General features: G+C 39.0%; 1 protein-coding gene across 1 annotated transcript; it reads left to right on the top strand.

The window, feature by feature from the left end:
* Positions 1-18,419: 18,419 nt before the first annotated feature.
* On the top strand, positions 18,420-18,905 carry LOC140559966 (twist-related protein 2-like). Its single transcript, XM_072683828.1, has one exon. It carries the CDS (start codon positions 18,420-18,422, stop codon positions 18,903-18,905), a length of 486 nt encoding a protein of 161 aa, XP_072539929.1.
* The last annotated feature ends 228 nt before the right edge of the window (positions 18,906-19,133 follow it).

Genomic DNA, 19,133 nt, shown 5'->3' with positions numbered 1-19,133 from the left:
GCTTAATTATTATTTAGAGATACTTTGCAAAACACTCCCAGGAAGTTTTTTGGAGTTACAAAACCCAAACTGCATTCAGGTGCAGACTAGAAATCCAGGGCAATTTGAGTAAATACATCTGTAGTCCTTAAATCCATAAAATGACCTAAAATCTTTGACATATTGGGCAGGCATATGTCAGAACAAACAATGAAAAGATGCTGTCATTGACAATCAAACCAGTTTTTCACAGCTCTGAATCCGCCAATAAGATTAAAAGTGCTCATCCATTTATTAATCTTGTTGGTTAGGTGTTAGAATGTAACTTTTATGAATTTGGCCCTGTCACTGAGCTACGTATGTGTCAGCGAGGACTTTTTGAGGGACAGCATGCAAGATAGAACTAGAATTGGTTTGCAAGCTTCATTTGCATCACACCTCTGATCACTCATATCTGTGCGATTGTCAGGCTGTTTTGGAGAGCTTGGCCCTCTTTTTGTCGCCAGGCAACGTGAGCTCACTGGCCAGCCTCTCGTCTGCGCACCGGGCACATCTTGAAGGTAGTTCCTGTTAAGGACTATAATCATGTAAATTATGCAGCAATGTCTCTCTGCTGATATTAATGTGTTTATCTAACCCTTTTGCTGCAGTGTGGCACGTCTGTATGCGTTAACCAACGGAACTGTCACAGTTGAGGCTGAAACCATAACTCAAACAGACCGTGCTGCCTTTTTTGGAAATCACAAAGTGTGCAATCGGACTGATCCAACAAGTATTGTATATGCTCTGCTCTGGGCGAGTCACCCACTTTGCCCTGTTTTCACCACAGGGTCAATCGGTTTACTGCACATCTATAGAACATGAGTGTATTTTACTGCGCATGCCTATGTGTGTGTATGTATGCATGTGTATATGTAAAATGGTTTGAAGACAGACAGAATGAGGGAGTGTGCTGGGGCTGTGTGAGCTACAGGAGTACTTTTGCGTGTGTGTGTGTGTGGGAGAGTGCGTGGTCCAAGCTGTGGACAGACTATTGTTGGAGAAGGGGGTTTGAGGCAGAAGGAGGAGAGGCTTTGAGGTGGAAGAAAAGGTGACGGCTGCCCTCTACAAAAGCTTTTCACAAAAAACTACACCTTGACACCTCACTGAACCCCCTCTCAATTTGATTCTATTTGACACTGGCAGACTTTTAAAAATAAAGGTGCCAAAGAATGTCTGTTAGAGCAGTGCCATCAACGAAGCACTTTTGGTTCCATAAAAAAACTCTTCCATGGATAGTTTTTACACAATGAACTAAATTAAACCTCTCAACTAAGAGGTTATTTTGGGTACCAAAAGTATCTTTGCTTCAATTAATATATTTGGGAGTGACATTAAGCAGGTTCACCTCAAATGAAATGCTTTACTGCATATTTTTAAAAATTATTTATTTATTTTTATATATTTTTTTGAAACAGTAAGTAAGTAAATGATGATGTTATTTACCCAGATGCACTGGATGCTGTAACTTGTTCATTTCAAGGAAAGGTTATGATTCACTTTAGAAACCTGGCTGAGTTTGTTAATAGTTTCTATTTCAACAGTGTTAGCTAGTGTACACAGTTGGAAAAGAGCCCAGTATTTATGTTTCCTTCTGGTTCCCCTATAGATGATTTTAAGACAACTACCTATCTCTCTCTTAATTTAGCATTTTTTTCTTTGCGATTTCTTTTCTTTTCGATCTTTATGGTTTTCTCTTATTCTAGCTTTCAAAAGTGCTTTCTCCCTCTGTCTTTCTATCTATTTCTCTTCTATCATGTTTTTCACTCTCTCTCTCTTTCCAGAGCTGTGACTCAAACCGTTGAGTGGGCATCTCCTTTATCCTCCATTATCCTCTGTTCGTCCTCTTCTCCACGGTATATCCCACCTCACACCTACTCAGTGCAAAGAGGTAGAGGCAAGTTTGGGGGGGGGGGGGGGGGGGAAATAAAAGAGAGGGCCTGATCCACTTCCTTTTCACTCATGTGCAAGTTGGAGGTGGGATTGATTGTGGTTAGAGGTTGACCACACACAATAACCAACACATACATACATGCAGACTTTCAAACAGAAACACACAGCCTTTGTTGTTTCAGAATATTGATGGAAGCAGTACATACATTTCTACATTGAGAAGCTTTTCCTTCCTGCAGAAGACTGGAGGAAAATATCGGTGGTGTCATTTGAATTTTCTGGCGAGATTGGAGTGGTGATGAATAGTCATGAGGGCAGCCTACGCCTCTGCAAATGGTCCTTACTGCTGTTGGAATGGAACACCCGAACGCCCTCTGCCTAGCTGTTTTTACACAAAACATTTGAGTGTGTGTGAGCTTGCATGTGTGTATTTTGCAAAAGTTGAGAAAAGTGCTATTTTATTAAATTCTAGCATGTACAGAACCATTGGCTTGTGTTTGCATAAAACTGAAAACATTTGCAAATGCATTCTACACTGTAGAATGTGTAGATGAATTTCAGGCTGGATATGATTCATACATATATGTCAAGATATATTATATGATAAATTAAATTACATGATAAACATGAATTAATATATATATATATATATATATATATATATATATATATATATATATATATATATATATATATATATATATATAACATAGTCCTTTATTAGTCCCGCAGTGGGGAAATTCTCTCTCTCTCTCTCTCTCTCTCTTATATATATATATAAGCTGATGTGAATATCAGAACATAATATGTTCTTTAACTCCCCTCTTCATGGATCCAGCTGGTTGCTGGTTATTTTGTGATGTCACAAAACAAATGCATTGACATATAATTCACCTATTCAGCCAATAGCAGTTTAGCGCCACCCACTCATAGAAATAAGGAATGTTGCAGCCCAGATTGCTTTTTAAATACAGCGCAGGCAATCAGAACTGAAATTTTTATAATTTATAATTTGTTTTAATAATTTACATACAGAAGCTTGGGCACCCTTTATTTTTCTTTACATTTTCTGCAAATGTTATTACTACTTATTACTTATTAATAATAATAATAATAATAATAAGTTATTTTATTCTTTGTGCAGACACTGGGCTACCATGGGCTACTTAAGAAGTTGTCATGCCTGCCCCTGTTCTGCCTCCCAAGCACATGGCTCTGTTTGTGTCTTGTCTGTCCTAGCCACGCCTGTCCATTAGTGTTTCCATCAGTGTCTCCTTTGTAACCACGCCCCCTTGTTACTCCCAGGTGTTCCCCTGTATAAGTACCCCTGCCCCTGTTCTGCCTCCCAAGCACATGGCTCTGTTTGTGTCTTGTCTGTCCTAGCCACGCCTGTCCATTAGTGTTTCCACCAGTGTCTCCTTTGTAACCACGCCCCCTTGTTACTCCCAGGTGTTCCCTCTGTATAAGTACCCCTTTGTTTCAGCCTTGACTGGTCTTGTGCATGTTTAAATGTGCATGGTCCTGTGTTTGTGATCTCACCAGTTTATGGTTTGTAGGTTTGCTCTGTTTAGTTTGCTTTTCCTGTTTGTTCTGTTTCAGTTTGTTTCTGGTTTCATATCAAAGTGTTTGGTTTGTAGTTTTGTTCTGTTTGTTTTCCTTTATTAAATAATATCCTGCGAGTACGTCCATCTCTGTATCAAGCGTGACAAACAGTGACACAAGCTGGCTGGGATCTAAAAATTATCCAATAACTATAAAACAAGGGAAGTTCAGAAAAATCTTGATGAAACCTGGATTTGACCAAATCAATATTTAGCACTAAATGAAGCCATCCCCACAGGTTATAAATATGTACATAGCCCTAGATTATTAGGCAGAGGAGGTGGAGTATTCATAATCTACCAGAATACACTTAAAATTATTCAAAAACACTGTATGTACTTCTACATTAATATATCAAAGCCGGTCACAAATATTCACATATTTTTATTCACAACAAATATTTATAGGCCTCCAGGGCCCTACTCTGAATTTTGAAAAGAATTTAGTGATTTTGCAGCGTGCAGTGACAAAGTTATAATAGTAGGAGACTTTAATATTCATTTTGAAAAAGCAGACGATCCATTAACAAAGGCATTTGTTTCGATCTTAGATTCTGTTGGCATCATACAAAACGTAACTGGACCCACACATTACTGTAATCATACCCTAGATTTAGTCCTGACCCTGGGTGTTGCATTGGTAATTTAAATATTCTACCTCAAAGCTCAGTAATATCAGACCATTATCTAATCTCCTATGAGCAACATTTTAGGCAAAATGTTCATTTGTCCCCTCCGCCACTGTCTAAGGCACGCAATAACCCCAATGACCGCTGTACAGTTTACTGAAAACCTCCCAGACCTATCGACCTTAGCTTACACTTCTACAGACCAAACAGAGCTAGTTAATAAACGGTCTAGAAAATAGCGAAGGCTCAACCTTAGACAAAGTGGCACCGTGGTACAATGATGTAACTCATACCTTAAAACAAACAATTCAGGAACTAGAGCGTAAGTGGCAGACAACCAAACTAAAGGTGTTCCACTCTGCCCGGAAGGACAGCCATAGTCAGTATAGAAAGCTCGCTCAGCGTATTTGGCCACACCGATCCCAGAGTACTTTTAAGTATCTCTAAACTTACTAAAAGCCAGGCAGAAACTCAACCCCTGATTCCAACTTCTTTAACCAGTAGTTTTTATGGACTATTTTAATAATAAAATAGAAAACATTAGACAACAAATCCAACCCAAACATGGCTGTCACCTGGTGTAGCTGTTTTAGAACATAACTTAGTTGTAGAACAAAGGCTGGAAGCCTTCTACCCACTTCCACAGCCAAAACTAGAAAATATTATTTCCTCAGCAAATTATACAACCTGTACACTTGGCCCAATTCTCTCATAAATACTAAAATAAATACTCCCAATTATAACCAGACCTCTTTCATCAATAGTAAATTCATCCCTTATCTTAGGGCATGTACTCAAACCCCTTAAATTAGCAGTCATAAAACCTTTAATCAATAAACCATATCTTGCTCCTAGTGCATTGTCTAAATTACAGACCCATCTCCAACTTAACATTTATATCCAAGATATTAGAAAAGGCTGTGGCCCAACAGCTCTGCTTATACCTGAGTAAAAATTACATGTATGAGAAATTCCAATTTGGATTTGGACTCCATCATATAACTGAGACAGCCCTAGTGAAGATTATAAACAATCTCCATCTTGCCTCTGATCAAGGCTACATATCTTTATTAGCCCTACTCGACATCAGTGCAGCCTTTGATACAATAGATCATACTATTTTACTAGAAAGATTAGAGAACATGGTTGGAATCACAGGAACAGCCCTATTGTGGTTCAAATCATATCTAACGGGACGCTATCAGTTTGTAAAGATAAAAGATTTATCTTCAAATTACACAAAAGTAAGACATTGAGTTCTGCGAGGCTCTATTTTAGTACCGCTATTATTTACATTATACATGTTACCACTGGGCTCAGTTATAAGCAGACATGACGTAAATTTCCATTGTTATGCAGATGACACACAGCTCTATATATCAGCCAAACCTGACGATAAATTATTACAGAAAATGGAGGACTGAGTAAAGGATGTAAAACTCTGGATGTCACATAACTTCCTTCTTCGTAACAGTGACAAAAACGAGGTTCTTCTTTTAGGTCCAAAGGATACTAGAAATAAACTATCAGACTTAATATTAGACTTGGCTGATGCTTTCCATTATTCCTGTTCTAGCAGCTAAAAATCTTGGTGTCACATTCGATACAGATCTATCATTTGAGCAACATATAGCCAATATTAGTAAGATAGCCTTTATGCATCTTAGGAACATCGCCAAACTAAGAAACTCCTTATCTCTATAGGTTGCAGAAAAGCTAGTACACGCTTTTATTACCTTAATGCAAGATTACTGTAATGCACTTTTGTCAGCTTGTTCCAGCAGGAACCTCAGTAAACTTTAACTAGTTCAAAATGCTGCAGCCAGGGTCCTTACTAAAACTAGAACATTTGTCCATATCAGTCCAGTTCTACCAGCACTTCATTGGCCCCCAGTTAAATTCTGTATTGAACACAAAATTCTTCAATTAACATACTACATCTATTAACCCTACATGGCCTCGCTCCTGAGTGCCTGCGAGATCTTATTACATATTATGAACCATCAAGAATACTTAGATCTCAGGGTGTTGGCTTCTTAGTAGTTTCCAAAATTTCGGCAAAAACTTCGGCAGCGGGAAGAGCCTTTTCTTATAAAGCCCCCCAATTCTGGAATACCCCTTCAGATAATGTTTGGGACTCAGACACAGTCTTAATCATTAAATCTAGGCTGAAAACTCATCTGTTTAGTTTAGCTTTTGGTAATTAATGTTTCCTCTTAGATAAAGGTTGCAGGTCCAGAGGTTTGCAGACACAGGGAATTGTAGTACACTGAGATGCTGGAGCTGTCGTTTCGCTGCTTACACAAAATCACTCAGGTTTGTGGACGGTGGAGCAGATGGACACTAGTCAAGTCAAGTCAAGTCAAATTTATTTGTATAGCGCTTTTTACAACTGTTGTCATCACAAAGCAGCTTTACATAATTAGTACTTAATAAAGGACAGAGACATGATAACATGAAGGGTCAAAGACCCCCGTGAGCAAGCCAACGGCGACAGTGGCAAGGAAAAACTCCCTCAGAGCTGGAGGAAGAAACCTTGGGAGGAACCAAGACTCACAAGGGGGACCCATCCTCCTCTGGCCAGACTATTTAAACATTAATGATAAAAATTACCAAAGCAGATACAACAGAAAGTTAATAGTGGTGATATTAATAGTGTCAGACAGACACGAGTCAATCTAGGTTTCAGCATGGCCACCAAACAGGCAGCAGCGGCAGGCGGGTGAGCCATGGGTGGTGGCGGGTTGGGGGGGACCCGCTGGCCGGACTGGTAGGTGGCAGCTGGTTAGACGCAGGTAGAGGGGACCTTAGCGGGCAATCTTCCAGCAGGTCGGGCTGGGTGGCCATTTACTCGAAGAAGGTAAAAAGAGAAAAGTTAGTTCTAAGAGGAATTTTATGGAGGGCAGAGAATGTTGAGCATCAGCATCAGGGTATGTCTGACGACTCCGGCAGGTCTGATTATCACAGCATAATTAAAAGGAGAGAGCCAGAAGGTAACACGGACACGGGCGCACCCTGAGAACACCAGCATCTATCTGCTCCACCGTCAACAAACCTGAGTGATCGCGTGTAAGCAGCGAGACGATAGCTCCAGCATCTCAGTGTACTACAATTCCCTGGGTCCTCAAACCCCTGGACCTGCAGCCCTTATCTAAGAAACATTAATTACCAAAAGCTAAACTAAACATATAAGTTTTCAGCTTAGATTTAAAGATTGAGACTGTGTCTGAGTCCCGAACATTATCTGGAAGGTTATTCCAGAGTTGGGGGGCTTTATAAGAAAAGGCTCTTCCCCTTGCTGAGGTTTTCTGAATTTTGGGAATGAGTAAGAGGCCAGCACCCTGAGATCTAAGTAGTCTTGATGGTTCGTAATATACAATAAGATCCCGCAGGTACTCAGGAGTGAGGCCATGTAGGGCCTTATATGTTAATAGAAGAATTTTGTATTCAATACGGAATTTAACTGGGAGCCAATGAAGTGCTGATAGAACTGGACTGATATGGTCAAATTTTCTAGTTTTAGTAAGGACCCTGGCTGCAGCATTTTGCACCAGCTGAAGTTTATTGAGGTTCCTGCTGGAACAACCTGACAGTAGTGCAGTAGTGCACACTAGCGCTTCAGGGTGCTCCCGTGTCTGTGTTACCTTCTGGATCTCTCCTTTTAATTAGGCTGTTATAGTTAGACCCGTCAGAGTCGTCAGACACACTGTGATACTGCTCAACATTCTCTGCTCTCTATAAATTCATTCAGAACTAACTCTGAATCTCTAGTCTCTTTACCTTCTCCGAGTAAATGGTCACCCAGCCCGTCCTGCTGGAAGACTGCCCGCTTTTTTGTCTTTTACTTATTACTAATTATGTAAAGCTGCTTTGTGACAACAACAGTTGCTATACAAATAAATTTTACTTGCAATGACTCATGAATTAAGAGTAGAATCCTTTGGCCACAATCACCAAAGGTAGTTTACAGAATGTGTTCCACAAAATGAGCGTGCAAGACAGCCCAAAAATACTAGATGCATTATGTGAGGAAGATTGGATTCAAATTCTTAAAACAAGAACAGAATGGTTCCTAGCAACCTACAAAAAAATTCTATATATAAATTTCTATATGTTTTTTTATTACTATTATTTTAGTAAAAAAACATTTATATTTTTATAATTCAAAATGTTGAATACAAGTGTATATCAATCTGAAAGGCAGACAGCAAAAACAGAGAGGTTTCATATGGTCATGTTTTTGGTACAAAAAGAAAAGCTAATTTCAGTGTTGTTAGTATTCATTTCATTGTGTTGACAGTGCATTAATACTGTCATCCCCTCATCATATTACTTTTTACATATGTTTTCTTGGTTCATTTAATAAAATGAATCCTAAAGAACATATGAGGGTTAACAGTGCTTGCAGTTTTTTTGTATTTAAACTTCTTGAAATGTTTAAATACAAAAAAATGCCTTCAGGTTCATGAAGACAGAAATCAATATGCTCTAAGGTTTTCTGCTGACATTGCCCTGCTAAATTGATTTATGTTTATTTTTACTGGCTGTAGGAAGACCCTTCAACAGAGGGTCAACTTTTACTATCAGTGGGGACTGACTTTAAAAATAAATAAACAAATAAACAAACAAACAAATAAATAAAGTAACGTTACATTTCACACTCTAACCGACTGGAGATTGAGTGATGTTAGAGGGAGAAGTTTAGCCAGAAACGGTGTTGTTGCCATGGCGACGCGCGCAGAGCTGAAGCGATGAGGGCTTGAAGTGTTCTTCAGTCAGGCTCTCCGCATACACAACCCACAAAGCCCTGCCATTGAGGACCCTTCTCAGAGCACAGTTGTGCGTGTGTGTGTGTTCTTAGTCAGGGTCATAAAACTCCCACACATAGCCTAAATGTATGGTCTACATTTAAACTACCTGTATTTATATGTAGCAGTAGGCTCCCTTTGGGAAGTGAAATCTTGAGCTTGCTCTTGTTAGGCGTCGGCGAGCGTGTGTGCGCGTACGTATTTTCCGCAATAACTGACGAAGGAGAGTGGGTTGACAGACATTAGTTGTTGTCAGCAATTAGCGGTGTAAAAAAACACAAGCGTGGGCTGTTAATTCCTCATCGACGTGTACGCCGAACAGGTCTGAGCGGCACCGGAGAAATCTGTGCAGAAATGTGATCGAGGGACTTAACATCGTCCATGTGCGCCCGGTTGTTTTGTGAAGGGGGCCACGTCAGCCACGCAGCGTGTGTTACAGACAGCTGACACAAAGAACGAGGCTGAAGTTAGCATGTTATTTGAATTTTCTGTTCCACCTTAAATTATGACAAATGTCTGCGTCTGTACAGGCGCCAGAATGTGACTGCTGCACCATTTAAGGTGGAACGGAATATTGGTATGAGAAGAGATAACTGATTTCTGTAATGGAATATGTCATTCTCCAATGTTTTTTGCTTTATTTAAAACAATGTATTGTCCCCATTTAGCTACATCATAGTTTAGTTATAATAAAAATGTACATACATTCTTAAAATAAACCAGACCCTGCCATGTTTACTTAAAAAAAAAAAAAAAAAATCGAGCAATATGCATGACTATGGAATATAAATATAAAATATAAAATATAAAAATGAAGCCAAATTCCATGAAGGTGGATCAATCATGATAAGTGGATGTATTTAGTTAAATATCAGCAATGTCTGGAAACAAATATCATACTGTCTATTAAAAAAACTAAAATGAAAAGCAGCAGAATAATACACTAAACAAACCTTAAATTCCGCAATTAACTACCTCAAGAGGAGCTTGAAGGTTTGCCCCGGCCTAAACATTATCTAAAATCTCAGAACTTCACAGGACCAAAAGCCATTGGCAAGGAAGAATCGTCAGAATCTTGCCTAAATTATTAAAGGAATGTGTCATGCTCAACTTTATGCCTGGTGAAAACATTGTCTACATGCTTGACCAATGCACAAAACAGATACACTGTATGTTTGTGAACACCCCTTCTAATGAATGCATTCAGTTACTTTTAAGTTGCACCCATGCCTGCACAGATGTGCAAATGTAAACACACACACATCTTGTCTAGTCCCTGTAGAGAACTATTGCCAGTAGAGTAGGACTCACTGGAGCAGATGAACAAATCCAATAATTTAGGGATGGGTTGAGAAGTTGAAGTTGAGGTAGGGTGGTGATCATTCAACAGTCTGAGCTCACTAACTCTCTTGTCACTAAATGCAATGAAATGTGCTCCAAAAGTTAGTGGAAAGCTTTCCCAGGAAAGTAGCGACAGTTACTGACAAGCAAAAGACCTTTGAGTTCAGAAGACGCAATGAATGGGCAGGTGTCTCAATAAAGGTAAAAGATAAAAGGTAAAGATAAAGGTGCACGTATTTGTCACTGTACAGTGTGGACTGTACAGCGAAATGTGTCCTCCGCATTTAACCCATCTGGTAGTGAACACACACTCACACACACACACGTGTTAGGGGCAGTGAGTACACACACACACCCAGAGCGGTGGGCAGCCAACTCCAGCGCCCGGGGAGCAGAGAGGGTAAAGGGCCTTGCTCAAGGGCCCAACAGTGGCAGCTTGCCGAGCCCGGGAATCGAACCCACAACCCTGTTATCGATATCCCGGTGCTCTAACCGCTGAGCCACCACTGCCCATACTGCCAATACTTCCAGATAGTGTATGTAAGTTGAGCGAGTCACATTGTACAGCATATCAGAAGCTTTGATGGTGTGTGTGTGCCTCAGTATCAACCTCTTTGTCCAGTTATCACACCTAGAATCTTTATTTTAATTACACAAAGAGAGATAGAGAAGGGAGAGACATGGATAAACATTCACTGATTACAGATCTCTTTCCCACAGCTGAGTCTGCAGCGTGTGAGCTTTCACTGTGGCAGGTAGCTCTGGTTTCTGCTCAGGCCAGTGGGAATGTGTGAGGCGTCCTGGGACTTGGTGGGATCAGTGGCATTCGCAGCATTCCAGGCATAGTCAAAGAGCAAATGCAGCCTGACCCCCACTGCTCTTATCTGCTCACAGAACTGTTCTCACCCCTTTTGATTGCACAGCCATCTGTGTGTGTGTGTGAAAGATTGAGCATGCCTTTTATGCTTCCATTGATAATAAAATAATAACTGAAAATAATTTATTTTTTGGCTTTTTATACTGGTTAAACATCAGGTGCCTTTTATGTTGTGTAAACATTGTTTGATAACATGCCCAATAGCATTGCTCTAAAATTACTTACATGCATCTTTATTATAAGTATATTTTCCTTCTGCTATAAGATCAGCTTTTTCAGAGATACAGCCAGTGACTACTGTATATACTAAACATTTACATTTCATAAGGGAATATATCATGAAAAGTATTTTTTTTCAGGGCTTGTGTTCATGAATGATATCGCTGCTGATCAATGAAAACCATGTTTCCCCATTTGGCTGAATTGGAAATACTAGCGGCACCATGACTGGATGCTCTGTTGCATTTTGCATGTCCAATAATAAATATAACCCAGTGTATGTTTTTCATTACTTCCCCAAGGAGCAGCAGTGTTCAAAGTGGCTTCAAAACATCTGAAGACAGAATAATAAAATGGTATATTTTAAATATAATATATCATTATATTTATATACATTTAATATTTAATATACCATTTAAAGTAAAAGTAGCAATGGTTAATGCTGCATTGAAAACACATTACATAGAACACAAGAGATAAGGAAACAAGGAAATGCCAAATTGAATGTTGACCTGTAACAAAAGTGTTAAGTTAGCTAACAGCAACACAGGAATAAAGTACACCAGCTTCACCAGTTCCTCCCATGAGTGATTTGTATGTTTGATTATCATAAAAATAATTCAAATTCAAAGTCTTTCTAAATGCTGCACCTTTTTCAAGAGTCCTAAGGCAAAGTGTAGTGTATGTTGAGTATTGTATCAATGCTGAGTTTTGTATGTAGTAATATCTAAGCTTTTGCATTTTTTTTCGGATCCTAGTCGCTTCAAACTAGCTTTCTAACTTTTCTTTTGGGGGGGGGGACTATATAGGGACTATAGAGCTCAGGGCCCTGTTGCAATCAAAATGATTCAACCTCGAGTGATTGCAAAAGACCTGCAGCAAGATTTATTGGCAGCAGACACTGAGGTTTCAGTTTGCACAGTAAGGTGCATTCTAAACACTGAAGGTCTCCACACCCAATTTCCAAGACGTGCACATCTGCTGAGCCTAGGGCACAAGAAAAGTGGGTTACGATTCCTCAAGAACTCAAGTCAAGCATCAAGTCTAGTACTAATACGTGTGAAGGAGTTGAATAATTCTGAAACTGCAGTAGTCATTAAAAGTGGCATTTTATGTTGAATTTGGTGAAAGCATTTGTTATATAAGTTCTGTTGAGCTACTTAAATTGTTCTTGTTTGATTGGTTTATTGCAAACCGCTAAAAATTAGCAAATTTGGCTAAAACCTAATTTGCAATGGGGTTTCAATAATTTGATTGCCACTGTACATCACCAAAAGGCACAGCAACAAAAACAGCCTGCTTAACTCCAAGAGATGATAAAAAGGAATGAAAATGATGATATAGACATTAATTAAGATTAATAATAATTAAGTTTTAGGCATTTGAACCTACCCAAAAATTAGAATTGGAACCCCCCCCCCCCAAAAAAAAAGGGAAAATAATAGCCTAGACATCATCGCCCTTGACTTTCTTTCAATGGATATGAAAGTTGGAACTGTGATAGCGAACATAATTCATACATACACATGCACATTCATACAAATTCGTACATACACATCAGTGTACGATCCATTACCATACCATTACCATAAATGTAAGCACATAATTAATATAGTTAATTATAAACATTAAATAATAATTATATTGCTAATTATTGCTAATTATAGCCTCTGCATCTCAATGTCTGAGTTTTGCATTTGCACTGAAAGATTTGGTTTTAGCCTCCCTGTGGCGACCTCATGCCTAATGAATAAAAGCCATTAAAAGCCACCAATACAACTTTGCTTTTAATGCATTTCCCATACACCAGTGCCTTTTAATTTCAGCTCAAACAGAGAAGATGTGACAGTAAAATAAACTAGTCTTTCAAAGCCTGCATCTTGCTTTATATGAGCATATTTACAGAGACGAGAGACTCCAGACACTGTTGCTAGGTGCTGTTGGATTCATTGCATGTAGTGGCGGAGTGTGTGGGTGTCCCTCTCTTATGCATTATGATTCACTCACGCTTTAGTTTCAGCATCCACAGCTGATCTGTGTCTATTTGAAAAAGCCTGATGGTTGCTTCCTCACATACACAAATGAGTCTCTGATGTGGTCGGTCTGTCTGTGCCCCCTGGCTTAGTTGAAAACACACCATCTTAGTGTTGTACAGTATTTTACACATTCCGTAAATCTGTCAGAGACAAAGAAATATGGCCATCCCTGATATCAAGTGTATGATTTGTGTTCTTGTAAAGAACATTTGCAGAGCAGTTGCAAAAATACTTTGAGACACATACTGTAAGAAGTGAAAAAAAAAAGAGTCCGTTCTCCACTCCAGGCATTTAGGAAAGAAGAGCTTCATACATAGACATACAGGTGTTGACAGAGAAGGATTAGGCATTATTTAGCTATCACCTGTCTGTCAGCTAAGTTAATTTATTAATTGAAGAGTTTCTTAAAATGTTCTTGGTACTGTATAACTAAATGGACACTTTGTTTTCATCATAATTTCATAGATCAGAGGTAGCAGCACATTAGGTTAATATAAGATATTATTAAGCATTATGTATTATGTCTGAATTTGTTTGTTCTAGACTGCCCTTTATATGTTTAATTTTCAGAATCAAAAAGCTATAAAATAAATATCAGTACAACATATATATAGGCGTTTTTTCATTCTTTAGGCCTTCCATTTCTATTTGTAATGTCCAACTTGTGATTTCATGCCTGATGCAGATGGTGGCAGCAGAGACCCCACATCAAACTCTAATAGCACTCCCCTAATCACCAATGATTTTATGAAAACTGTAGTGCTGTGTGCTGAAATAACAAAGTAAAATGCTTTGGTTGGAATTGTACATCAAACTGGAATGAATATCTTTTAGACTTGTTAGACACTAGACAATATTTAGTCTGAATTTCAGAAGTCATTTATGATTCTCCATTGTTGTTGATACCAGCTTTCAAAAACTCCTGCAGGTATCATCAGACATCAAATCTGAATGTCGGTGCAAAGCCCAAATACAATATGTATGTTTAGAAATCAAAAGTTCAATCTGATTATGAATCCTCTCTGTATTATCTTTGTTTGAAAACAAACAAACATACATATTATATTTAGGCTTTGCATCGTCGTTCAGGTTTGATGTCTGATGAAAACAGATACAGGCCTTAGACTACCCTGAGGGCCGTATTGCGTGCTAAAGGCGAAGAGATTCACCTTTATTCAGCTCACTGTTGACATATATTGAAGCCTTGTGGTTTATGGTAGTTTCTGAAGTCACGAAATGGGATGTTTGATTTATCTCCTATAGACAGGCTCATTGTCTGTCCATCTGCCAAGTCTCCACTCACACACAGAACAATCAGCTAGGCAAGAAGACTTACGATAAGAGCAGTCATGATTGCCTTGTTCAAATTATATATAAAAAAGACAAACTTTTCAAACACCTATTGTTTGTAAATAGTTCTATTCAAAAGCAGTATATGTGCAAGTATTCCAACTTGCTCAACAAGAGGGACTAAGAACAAGACTGAGAGGCTAGTTTTAACAGTTTATCAGTTTTACATATGTATATTTTGGATTGTTTTTATTTGGGAATGTTTTCACTGTATGAAGACTTTAGCAAGTAGCTCTAGGTTGTAGCCTGAGGCGATATATTACAGCCACCAAGAGGGTGATTCAAATAATATAGGAGTGAATTTCTAATATATCACTTATATACACTGTAATAAAAAAGTATGTTCTACTTGCATCTATTTAACTACATAATAAGTGATAATTTTTAATCTGCAGGTTGTCCCACATTCTCCCCATCTTTGATTCAGGTTCTTCTTCTTATTTCTCTTCTTAGTAGATAATCAGGTTCTCAATTCCGAATGATGTTTTGACCATGAATCACTGTGATAGTCTACAAAATAGACAAGCAAAGCAGCTAGGAATCTCACATCCTTGTGTGGAAGTTGTGTTATTATTAAAAAGTGGTTTAAACTACCATGTAAACCACTTAAGGGCGTATTCTAAGCAGCCTCACTCGCAAAGCACATTTTATTTGTTCTACGTTGGTTTCAAGTGAAGGGGCCGGGCTGAGACTAAGCTATTATTCAAACCAGATTCTTGTTGAGATGCATGCTTCCTGTGGCGTTCTGATGGGCTTTTGTCTCCTCAGCTTTTGATGATTTCATGCTGTGATTCATAGATCTGATGCTGCGTCTGATGGAGGCGCATTCCAGATCTGAAGGATGAGTTTATATTTCCCATTTCCTGTTGCTGCCATCATCAGTGATCTGGTATTTATTACCATAGTCTTTTGTCTTTCATGATGTGGTCATGGGTATAACTCAAAGTCATGGATTTGAGTTAAAAAAGGGGCAGACAGTTCTTGTGATACTGTTCCTGTGAAGCTCAGCAGATAGATGGCCATGTCACTATGTTGTTCTTTTACTTATGTAATTGATTTGTTTTATATTGTATTTAATTCTATTTCTAAATAATTGTCCAATTGAATTGAATTTAATTGAATAGGCATTCAAAAACTTGACTAAACATGAATACTACCTATATTTTGGTCATTTTCTCAGTCCCATGATTAATTCATAAAGAAGTAACTGATCAAAGCTGCCCCACTGAGACTGGTGCTGAAGTGGACAGCTCCTAAATAATGACAGCTACTGTAGCCAAAGCCTTGCCTGTTGCTTACATAGAATACTATATATAGTCTTGCCACTGGTCTGGTCCAGACACATATCGAGTAAGATAAGGATACCGGTAGCAGCAGTGCCTTGGACCTTAAGTAAGACACACTGAGAGGAAGACTCAAAAAATGGGAGCCATCCTTCTCTAGACCTCAAAGCATCACAATTCGTAGGTATTTGAAGACCTCTGAAAAATGTCCCAGATCCTTTAAGTTCTGTAAGTTGCAGAGTGGGGCCTCACTGGTTGTCCTTCTTCTGACCACTTTTTGGTAGGTACTAACCACTGCATACTGGGAACACCTCCTACTCTTTACGTTTCACTTTTTGCCTAATATGAATGTTATTATATTATTATTATATTATTATTATTTATTATATATTTGCCTATATGAATGTTATTCACTGCTCCTGTTGGTGGTTTTAATTGTATGGCTGATCAGTATGCACAGATTAAGCTTTCCATTGCAACAGAATAATGAGTGGCATGTACAAATTGCCACAGTGTCAAGCAGGTCCACATAGTAGGAAGAACAGTGTCAGGAATACCCTATTAGGACCAGCATCATATCTGATGATGCAAGTGACTGGTTTGCAAGTTAGACCACTGCATTATAGTGGTTTACCAAACTGGGACTCTTCAGAGTTACAAAACAGAACAAGAAAAATTCTCATGATGTGATTCATGCATATTCTCCTAGTTGGTTGCCTTAAATGTCAAGAAGAGCAGTTGGAAAGGCTGCAGCACTGAAATCAATACCAGACGTGGAACATGTCTGCTCACTCTTGCTGCCTTCACTTTTCGATGAACTCAGATGATGATTTTTATTTGATTTTGCCTGCCAGTTACCCTAACGTCCTAGGTCCTCATGCAAAAAGAGAACAAACAATTGATGAAACTTTATTTCAGATGATTTTAAAGATACTCTTTGTAAAGTAGGATCATACAACACAATGTGTAGGTACATCAAGACCAATTCAGTGCACAAAAGACACCTGTGCGCTCTTACACTAATATTAGTTTCTTATCTGTTCATACTCTCAATAATCATGAATTGAATTGTCTGATTGTTTACTAATATTAGTAATTGGCTTTACTGGTCAATTGGATAAGCTTCTGGGATGGAAATGGTAAGTCTATGAGGGAAAAGGATTAACGCGGCAAACCTTTAAGGGAAATAGGATATAAGTGGCACGTCTATCATACATAGGACTGAAGTAAGTGTATGAGGAATAGGATGGCAGTGGGAGGTGTATGAGGAAAAGAATAAAAACATTAAGCCTATGAGGAATAGAATGGATGCGATAAGTCTATGAAGAATAGGGCAGAAGTGGTAGGTCAATGAATAGTAGGATGGAAGTGGTTTGTATATAAGGAAAAGGACAAAAGTGGTATAAGTATTAGACAGAAGTTGTAGATCTATAAATAACAGGTTGGTGTGGTAGGTTTAAGTCTTGGTCTTGAACTTTAAGGTTAGGAATATTTTTGCTTAGAAGAGAAAACATTTTGTCCATCTGGTTTGGAGTATTTCTATTAGACAGCCTGAGGCTATACTTCACTTATTATACTCTGTTATTTGAAAAGGGTGAAGTGTGTTTGAAGGGTGTAGCAAACCAAGTGAAACTGATGGAATGGCTCTGTGAGCTGCACATGCACCTCAGTACCTCTTTGATCCTGCACGAGTGAGTGCTGAACCTGATCAGGGTAAGGCATAATGCACACACATTGCTTTCTTCCCCTATATTCAGCTGTGTGTGGGACCCTTGGGCCCATAATGGTACAGAGGGAGAATCTGAGGCCTCATGCACGTGTTTCTGCAGTGATTTAGGGGTTTCAGGGAATTCAAGGCTTCTCCCTCAGTCAAAATCTATCTCATTTTATATCATTGGTAGTTTATCTCAACAGCTGATAGTTGTTGTTAAGATGAGGTTGTTTACTATTTTGCTACACACAGGTGAACTAATTAATTTATCAGTAGACCAAATAATACCATAATAAATTAGGGAAACAATGAATTTCTAAGCTAACACAAAACAAGAACAGGTTTGACAAAGTTTGAGTGTTCAACGATTCTTAAGATATACTACAAATGGTCTTAGTAATATTGAATGTGTAATTCTAGGTACAAGTGCATGAAACCTTTTCTGGACACTGTATGAGGCATGATACATTGTAACCTGAGCCATGAGGAAAAGTACCAATCAGAAAGCACGGAGAGCATGTTTCCTCTCCAATAAAAGCTCTGTAGAACTTCTGAGTAAAACCCCTTGAAGACTGAAGATTTGCAGCAACCCAGCATCTCATTATTTTTCCTTCTTTCCTTCATCTGAATGTGTGTGCTATTTAATGCCAACCATGGAGGAGTACTTGCATTGCCCACCATCCCCAGGGGAGAGTTTAACCAGCAGTGAGGAAGATTCTGAACGGCTATGTGCACACCCAGAGATGAGGAAGAGACTGAGTTCAAGCTTAGACTGGGCAGGGGGTCCAGAACTGGTTAAACGGAGAGAAAAGGCAAGTGGGTTCAGGTGCCAGCCACCTGAGGACACACAGAAGCAGAGGGTGCTGGCCAACGTCCGAGAAAGACAGAGGACTCAGTCCCTGAACGAAGCATTTGCCTCCCTGCGCAAAATGATCCCAACCTTGCCCTCAGACAAACTGAGCAAGATCCAGACCCTAAAACTGGCCTCCAGATACATCGACTTCCTCTACCAAGTGCTTCAGAGTGATGCCACAGAGAATAGAAACTACGCTTGCAGCTATGCCGTACAGGAGAGACTGAGCTATGCATTTTCCGTCTGGAGGATGGAGGGAGCATGGGCTATGGCTTCGTCTGACTAGTGAAAACTGTCTTTTTTGCTGCCACCAAGTAAGTGCATGCTGGATTGGTAGTGAATGGGAAATGGATCACTTTCCAACTGGGACTTTCACTTTAGCCATATGTGTAGAGGGAGATAAATTCTTATGACTTACTGACTATGGCTTGAAGGAAGAAGAAGCTGTAGCCTTAAGAGAACACTGTAGACCAGTGCAACCACAAAGACGACAAGGAGAAATTAGAACACAGCT

This window comes from Salminus brasiliensis, chromosome 7 (genome assembly GCF_030463535.1).
Source record: "Salminus brasiliensis chromosome 7, fSalBra1.hap2, whole genome shotgun sequence".
Classification (NCBI taxonomy): domain Eukaryota; kingdom Metazoa; phylum Chordata; class Actinopteri; order Characiformes; family Bryconidae; genus Salminus; species Salminus brasiliensis.
Note: the sequence above shows the minus strand (reverse complement) of the source record. Positions and strands in the feature narration are given on the sequence as shown.

Excerpts from the sequence above, each read along its gene's own strand:
- LOC140559966 (XM_072683828.1), top strand. The coding sequence starts at position 18,420 with ATGGAGGAGTACTTGCATTGCCCACCATCCCCAGGGGAGAGTTTAACC.